Genomic DNA, 8,723 nt, shown 5'->3' with positions numbered 1-8,723 from the left:
TAATAAAAAATAAAATAATTTACAAAGAACTAAAATTAGAATAATTTTAAAAATGCCATTCCAATGCTTATCGAAATCGGCACCTAACGAGTCCTATATGAACTATTTACTATTTTGGATAAACGGGCGTTAAATTAATAATTAATAATAAAAATTATTTAAATTTGAAGATATAATCTCCTTTTAATAATATAGATTGTTAAAAATGCTATTTCGACTGATTTTTTTGACGCAGAATTAGATGATCTTTCAAATAAAAAAAGAATTGACGATTTATCTCCTTTTCTTCAAATGTTATTAATTATAAATTTAATACCCGTTTATCCAAAATAGTAAATAGTTCATAAAGGGCTCGTTGGGTGCGGATTTCTATAAGCATTGGAATCACAGAAAAAACCTAGTCTTATTTTTGTTGCTACTCATTTTGAGTCCATGTTTTTTCTGTGATGGTATTTTTAAAATTATTCTAATTTTAGTTCTTTGTAAATTATTTTATTTTTTATTAACTTTTGATAGTTAATTAATTAATATCTCGTAAACAAAAAATAATGCTATTTCAAAAATTTAACCATAGATTTATTTTCACTTAAACAAAATTCATGATTTTTTTCTCGCTTCAAAATGAGGTACAACATGTTTAAAAGTTATAAACAAATTTTATTTTTTAAAGAAATTGTTAAGGTCTTTTACGTAAAAAACATTCTCAACATTTCTCATTATTTTTAGTAGAGAAAAAGTGACAAGTAAAGCAAAAAAATATTGCTGTAATTTATTGTTGTAAATATCTCGAATAATATTAAAAATTTTAAATTCAAAATTTGTACACTTATTTAACACCACTATCACTAAAATTTACCGAGTTTTGAGAAAAATCCGAGACATGACCCCGTATTCTCATAAGAAATGCCTCATATAAGTATATAGTTTACAATGACTTCACGTGCTACAAAAACTAAATAATTTATTTCTTGGAAACTACAAGACATACTATCTTTTTCAAAGTTTTTTATTTTTCAGGACATTGTACAGAATATTCATGAATTTTATGAAAAATATCGAAGATATACTTTTCGAATTATTTAAACAATTAAAATTGTTTTTTTTAAATTAAACTTTTTCAGTTTTTTTTCAAAATTTTTTTTCATGAAAAAGCATATAAATACGAGTATTTTAAAAAAAATTCATTTCCATTGGTTAAAAATTACATCAGTTATAATAAATCAAAAAAAAATTACAAAAAATTTAAATGTGCAATATTTTGGAAAATATTTTGAATTTTTTAAAATACTTAGGATTTCATTTTTTGACCCTTAAAGGGACCCAAATTTTCAATATTATAAAAATTTATCAAAACAGCATAAATCGGTGCGATCACTTGACGTTGAGTAGCTCACTAGCGATTGATTAGGGAATTAATTAAAGTTAAATAAATATGATCATGAGATTTTTAGAATTTTTGTTACTAAAAGTAGTAACTTAATTTATACCATTTTCAGGTGCCAACAATTAAATTCATACTTTAAGAACATTCAATGTGTCTTATGTTTCTACCATAATTTAACTAAGTAGCGATTAATTAAAGAATTAATGAGGGTAAAATGAATATGATCATGAGATTTTTAGAATTTTGGTAATTAAAAGTAGTAGCCGAATATAAAAAATATATATAAGTCAACCATTAAATGCATACTTTGAGTACCATCAATGATTCTTTTGCTTCTATCAGAATTTTAGTAACCATCGGTTGTTAATGTAATTAACAGGATGTAATGAGTAAGAATATAACGTATTAAGACAATTTGCTTTATAGAAAATGGTAGAAGTCTATAAACAATTTGCATTATTCAACGAGTAAATGCATACATTGGGTACCATCAATGTTTCTTTTGCTTCTATCAGAATTTTAGTAACTGTCTATTGATTAGCGAATTATTCATGGTAAAATAAATATGGTCAGAAGATTATAAGAATTTTTGTTACTTAAAGTAGTAGCCTAATATAAACAATTTACATAAGTCAACAATTAAATGTATACTTTGAGTACCATCAATGTTTCTTTTGCTTCTATTAAAATTTTAGTTACTAGCGTTTGTTAGCTAGCAGTCTATAAACAATTTGCATTAGATAACAAGTAAACGCATACTATGAGTACTATTAATGTTTATTTTGCTTCTACCACAATTTTATTAACTGGCGATTGATTAGGGTATTAAGGAGGGTAAAATAAATATGGACAGGAGATTATCAGAATTTTTGTAACTTAAAGTAGTAGTCGAATATAAATAATTTGCATTTGTCGAAAATTAAATGCATACTTTGAGTACAATTAATGTGTCTTAAATTTTTCTCAGAATTTAAGTAACCATCTATTGTTAATGTTATTAATACTATTTAATGAGTAAGAATATAAGGTAGTACAGGATAGTAATTGAACTCGTATTCCAAACTAAAACAATTTATTTACTATAAAAAGAAATTGTATCAAACAAAAATGATTACAATGGTTTCTTGGTGAACTTTGTCGAAATACTACCACATGTAGTCGAGTTCTCGTGCAGCTTCGTTTGCGCCACAACGAGGCGACGATCTAAACTAATATTAAATGGTACAAAATTTAAATTGAATACACGTACATCAGCCGCCCACCAATTAATCTTGATTAATTTAAAATTTCAATTTCGACTGGCAATTTGCACAATTTCACAATTGGACGCTTAAGAATACTATTAGCCGTTATAACAGTTACGACCCTAACCTTTCCGTCTGCACCGCGGTGCGATTTTACAATTTTTCCCAAACGAGGCGAGTTGGAGTCACAAATTAGAACAACGTCGTTGATTTTTAAATTCTCAGTATCACAGGTCCATTTTGTTCTCTGTTGCAATGAAGTGAAATATTCTTGTTTCTAGCAAATTCAAAAATCTTGGGTAATACGCTGGTTTACCTGCCACCGATTTAATTGATTCATGGGAACTTCTTGATGTCAGGATCAGGCAAGTTGGTGAGCGGTTCCCCGATTAGGAAATGAGCTGGCGTTAAAGGCTGTAAATCAAATAGCGTTGAAGGCAATGAATACAAAGGTCGTGAGTTTATGCAAGCTTCGATTTGCTCCAGAACGGTGCATAATTCCTCGAACGTGAGAAGAGTCAATCCGATCATTCGTTTCAAATTGAATTTACATGATTTCACTCCCGCCTCCCAAAGTCCTCCCATGTGTGGAGCTAAAGGTGGAATGAAACTCCAATCTATTTTCCGAACGCTGCAAAAGTCATTGATGGAATTATGAGACTCAGTTTCTAGCAACTGGTATAATTCCAGCAACTCATTATTTGCTCCCTGAAAATTCGTGGCATTGTGGCTAAACAATTACGTTGGACAACCACGTCTCCCTACGAAACGCCGAAGAGTGACAATAAATTATTCAGCTGTAAGGTCGCCAACAACCTCCAGATGAATGGCCTTGGTTGAAAAGCAATCAAACACGGCGATGTAGGACTTGTTGGTCTTCCTTCCTCGACCCTTGTTTACGAGTGTGGTTATAGGCCCAGCAAAGTCGACCCCTGAAACTGAAAATGCTCGCTGAGGCTTCACTCTATCTGGTGGTAAGTCACCCATGATTTGAGTAAGATGCTTAGGATTATTGCGAAAACAACGAGTGCACTTATTCACAGTTGATCGTGCAAAATTTTTCCCACGAATGGGCCAAAATTTTTCGCGAATTGAATAGAGCAGTGCATGAGGACCGGCATGCGCGAGTTGATGATGCTCTCTTTTAAACAACAGCTGGTTAACTCTGTTATTGCTCGGTAGGTCAATGGAGTGCTTTACATCATATTCTCACGGAAGAGTGGCTCAATCTGCCGCCCAACCTGATCAATCCTGAAACGTCAAGAAAAGGTTTTAAACACGATAATGGACTCTTAATATTGATTTTACCTTCGGACTTCAGATCCTGAATCTCCTTGCAAAAATGAATGTTCTAGATGTTCTTCAGAATGCACTGTCTCGATTGAGAAATTTCAGCAACTAAAAGCTCTGAAAAGGCTCGATTGGACGAATCTTTACGGAAGTTTGATATAAATCTCAGGCAATAGGCTATTACCCTTTCGATTTTAGTTAATGAAGAGAAATGATTAATGACTTTATCAAGATAGAGGATGGAATTTTGAAAGCAATGAGTTATTGTGGTTCTGATTTTAATTCTGATCGGATTATTTCAAGGTCTTGTACAGAAAGATTAAAGTTTGTGGGCATCATTGACAAATATTTAGAAGAGTCTGATATTATTGAATGTCCTGATCACCATAAGGAATTGTCTTTTAGCTTTTCGAAACTCGTACCTCGCGATACCAAATCGGCAGGATTATCCTCGCCTTTGATGTGATGCCAATGAGAGGCAGATATTGATGCAGTTATTTTCGTCACTCGATTTAAAACGAACGTTTTTTTGTTTGTTGATGTCTACTGAAATCCACGCAAGAACTATTGTTGAATCAGTCCAAGCGTTAAGTGAATGAATTTTAATCCGTAGAGTATTTTTTACCTTGGTCACCAATCTCACCAACAAGACTGCACCACAAATTTCGAAAGTCTTCACAGCACCAATATCGTCGACGATTTTGCGCGAAATCGTTGACTCACTGGACTCACTTAAAAAAGAAATTAATTCTTTTTTATTAGATCGCCATTTATGCAACTCTAATTTTCCATTAATTAACAAATTTTGGAGTTCATTGATCAACGACTTCGCCTCGGGTAAACTATCAACACCTGTCAGAATCCTTTCGAACATGAAGACAAGTCAAAGCAGAAGCAACTGACGAATTCATCGATCGATTTCCATTAGTTTTTGACGTAACTGGACCCGATACGATCCAACCTAGTTTTGTGTTCTGCAAGATAGGCAAATTCGTTCCAAGCTCAATTTTTCCTTCATCTAGCAACTAAACGAAAAACTCTCCGCCAAGAAGCATATTAATGTGACCAGGGTCAGAGAAAATTGGATCTGCTAATTTTACTGAATTTGAAACTGATAATGCTCTTGTATCGACAGGGGCACTAGGTAAATCTTTTGTTATTTTTGGGACCACAAGGCATTGAACATTTAATTGACAATTTGTAACACGAGAATTTAACGTTATTTCGCAACTATGAGTTATTTTGCATGACATGTTATTTAATCCCGAGATTGATTTACCAAATTCTAAAAGCTTTGTTCCCGTTTTATTGCATGCTGAGATAGTAATGTTTGCCTCACTTGCGCTGTCTAAAAGTACGCGTAATTGGTGGACGGAACCGTTTACGTGTTTTACATTGACGATTGCGGTAGACAATAAAATATACTTATCTATCCCTGAATTGACGATATGATGAACTGCTGGAATGTTCGCCTGGTTGACTTCATTGTTCACCGTGGGTTCCTTTGATAAATCCGTTTTTTTGACCGATGTGTGACACAAGGTATTGTGCCGACCTCCACAATCACGGCAAGAGCTATATTTGCATGACTTCACGAAGTGATCGTTCGTCAAGCAATTCAAACAAAGTTTGAGTCGCTTGGCTTCAAGAATCCTTTTTTCGGCACTAAGGTTTAAAAATTCCTCGCACGAATAGATGAAATGTGGACCCTGGCACATGTAGCACCTTCCACCCGCTTGAGATGTTGAGACAAAAGCAACTGGTCTGTTGGCTTGATTTCCCTTGCGTATTTTTGATGATTCTGTCGAATTGTTGATTTTGACTTTGGAGTTTGACGCTGCGTCTTAAGTAATAAATCCACTGGATGATGCTCTTCTGTCCAACAGTTGACATCGTCGTTGAAGGAAATCTATCATTATATAAACAGACACTTCTTCCTTTCCCTCGAGAAATTCCTCCCAATGACGTCTTGTTAGTTTGTCAATTTTCTCTTCTATCATGTACAACAATAGATCGTCCCACTTGTCAGTTGGGAGTTTAATGCGTTTCAAAACTCTAAGATGTTTTTGTATGTTTTGTATGTGATCTATCAAGTTTTGAATCCCAGTAGATGATTCGACGTCAACCTGTGGTATCTCGAACAAGCATTGTATGTGACGTTTGCAAATAGTTTTGTCGTTGTCAAAACGATCGTTTAACAATTTCCAAGCGACTTCACAGTTTGTCACGGAAATCTCAATCGTTATTTTTGCTGCGGCTCCTGATAGGGCACTGATCAGATACTGGTGTTTTTGCACATTTGGCAATTCGCTCTCGTGAATTAATGTTCTGAAAGTGTCCGAGAATCGCTTCCAATTCTCAATCTTGCCGTCAAAATTAGGTAAGTTTATGACGGGCAATCTTACGTGAGAACTTGAATTTGAGGTTGAAAGTCTCTCATTGGTTGATTGATTTGAAATTTGTAGAAGAATCTCTGCTTGTTGTTGAAGCATCCGTTCTAACGCACTCGCACCTGTATTGACGTTTTCACTTGTTGTTTGGCGTGGCTTTAACAACTCTTGCCATCGCATTAGCAAAACCTTCACTTCTGCATATTGAGATTCGAACTTGTCTTCTTCAGTTGCATCTTCGCTTAATAATTCATACTTATCATTGCACTCACGAATATGTTACATGAAATCTTGAAATTCTTGTCCAAATGCGTCGACTTTATCTAGCCGCAACAATATGTGTTCGTCCTCGGGTCGAATCTTTTTGGTCCTTACATCCTCGACAAAAGTAGACATACGTGTCAACCTTCTTATCACGTATCCTCTCCTGCCCCAAAGCTTATCGATATTCATTGTAAATGATATAAAATTGAAATGTACACAACACTTGAAACACTTTTGCAACGTTTAAATAAATAACACTCGATTGACTTTTACCCAATTGTTCCTTTTACACTGTTAACGAATAAAACAAAAGACAAAGATGGCCGCTAATCGACGATTGATGCGTTCATAAAATATACTTGAATTTCTAGACAAATTGGATTTTGCGCATCTCTTGTCAGATCCGGCTCGAAGGACAAATGTACAGGATAATAATTGAACTCGTATTCTAAACTAAAACAATTTATTTACTATAAAAAGAAATTATATCAAACAAAAATGATTACAGTGGTTTCTTGGTGAACTTTATCGAAATACTACCACACTTAGTCGAGTTCTCATGCAGCTTCGTTTGCGATACCACGAGGCGATGATCTACACTAATCTCAAATAGTACAAAATTCAAATTGAATACACGTACAGAGATATTCAGAAATTTTACTAATAGAAAGTGGTAGTAGTCTATAAACAATTTGCTTCAGTCTACAATTGAATGCATACTTTGAGTAACATCAATGTTTCTTTAGCTTCTAACAGAATTTTAGTAACTATCGATTGTAAAATTAAATAACAGTAAGAAATAAGAAAGATTATAAAGTATTTAGAAAATTTGCTTTATGGAGAGTGGTATCAGTCTATAAACAATTTGCATTATTCAACAAGTAAATGCTTACTTTGAGTACCATTAATGTTTCTTTTGCTTTTATCAGAATTTTAGTAACTGTCTATTGATAAAGAAATTAAACAGACTAAAACGAATATGGTCAGAAGATTTTTTGAATATTTTTTACTGAAAGTAGTAACCGAATATAAACAATTTACATAAGTCAATAAATAAATGCAAACTTTGAGTACCATCAATGTTTCTTTTGCTTCTATCAGAATTTTAGAAACTAGCGATTGATTAGGGTTTTAAACAGGGTGAAATGAATTTAACGTATTAAGAAAATTTGTTTCATGGAAAGTGGTTGCAGTCTATAAACATTTTGCTTATTTAAGAAGTAAATGCATACTTTGGGTACCATCAATGTTTCTTTTGCTTCTATCAGAATTTTAGTAACTAGCGATTGATTAGGGAATTTAAAAGGGTAAAATGATTATGGTCAGAAGATTATTAGAATTTTTGTTACTAAAAGTAGTAGCTGAATATAAACAATTTATATAAGTCAACAATTAAATGCATACATTAGGTACCATCAATGTTTCTTTTGCTTCTGCCAAAATTTCAGTTACTAGCGATTTATTAGGGTATTAAACAGGGTGAAATGAATATGATAGGAAAATTATTAAAATTTCTGTTACTGAAAGTAGTAACCGAATATAAAGAATTTTTATAAGTCAACCATTATATGCATACTTTGGGTACCTACAATTGTTCTTTTACTTCTGTCAGAATTTCAATAACTGGCAATTAATTAGGGTTTTAAACAAGGTGAAATAAATTTAACATATTAAGAAAATTTGTTTCATGGAAAGTGGTAGCAGTCTATAAACAATTTGCTTATTCAAGAAGTAAATGCATACTTTGGGTACCATCAATGTTTCTTTTTCTTCTGTCAGAATTTCAGTAACTGGCTATTGATTAGGGAATTTAAAAGGGTAAAATGATTTTGGTCAGAAGATTATTAGAAATTTTGTTACTAGAAGTAGTAGCCGAATATAAACAATTTATATATGTCAACAATTAAATGCATACTTTGGGTACCATCAATGTTTCTTTTGCTTCTGTCAGAATTTCAGTAACTGGCAATTGATTAGGGTTTTAAACATGGTGAAATGAATTTAACGTATTAAGAAAATTTGTTTCATGGAAAGTGGTAACAGTCTATAAACAATTTGCATATTCAAGAAGTAAATACATACTTTGAGTACCATCAATGTTTCTTTTCCTTCTGTCGGAATTTCAGTAACTGGCAATTGATTAGGGTTTTA

The 8,723-nt window shown here is 32.7% G+C and overlaps 2 protein-coding genes across 2 annotated transcripts; both read right to left on the bottom strand.

Moving 5' to 3' along the window:
* Positions 1 to 2,964: 2,964 nt before the first annotated feature.
* Positions 2,965 to 3,615, bottom strand: LOC127285595 (uncharacterized). Its single transcript, XM_051311691.1, has 2 exons — positions 3,445 to 3,615; positions 2,965 to 3,336 (listed from the first exon to the last, which is right to left on the bottom strand). The coding sequence occupies exons 1-2, from the start codon at positions 3,613 to 3,615 to the stop codon at positions 2,965 to 2,967; spliced, it is 543 nt and encodes a 180-aa protein (XP_051167648.1).
* A 2,147-nt stretch (positions 3,616 to 5,762) lies between these two features.
* On the bottom strand, positions 5,763 to 6,761 carry LOC127285594 (uncharacterized). Its single transcript, XM_051311690.1, has 2 exons — positions 6,592 to 6,761; positions 5,763 to 6,549 (listed from the first exon to the last, which is right to left on the bottom strand). The coding sequence occupies exons 1-2, from the start codon at positions 6,759 to 6,761 to the stop codon at positions 5,763 to 5,765; spliced, it is 957 nt and encodes a 318-aa protein (XP_051167647.1).
* Positions 6,762 to 8,723: the final 1,962 nt, after the last annotated feature.

Source organism: Leptopilina boulardi, unplaced genomic scaffold, assembly GCF_019393585.1.
Source record: "Leptopilina boulardi isolate dan_hultmark-lab unplaced genomic scaffold, ZJU_Lbou_2.1 LbouV2_335, whole genome shotgun sequence".
Taxonomy (NCBI): Eukaryota; Metazoa; Arthropoda; class Insecta; order Hymenoptera; family Figitidae; genus Leptopilina; species Leptopilina boulardi.
Note: the sequence above shows the minus strand (reverse complement) of the source record. Positions and strands in the feature narration are given on the sequence as shown.

Coding starts and splice junctions, on each gene's coding strand:
- LOC127285595 (XM_051311691.1), bottom strand. CDS start 3,615: ATGGGTGACTTACCACCAGATAGAGTGAAGCCTCAGCGAGCATTTTCA. Junction 3,337..3,444: donor CCAAGGCCATTCATCTGGAG/GTTGTTGGCGAC, acceptor ACGAATTTTCAG/GGAGCAAATAATGAGTTGCT.
- LOC127285594 (XM_051311690.1), bottom strand. CDS start 6,761: ATGAATATCGATAAGCTTTGGGGCAGGAGAGGATACGTGATAAGAAGG. Junction 6,550..6,591: donor CAAGAATTTCAAGATTTCAT/GTAACATATTCG, acceptor TGAATTATTAAG/CGAAGATGCAACTGAAGAAG.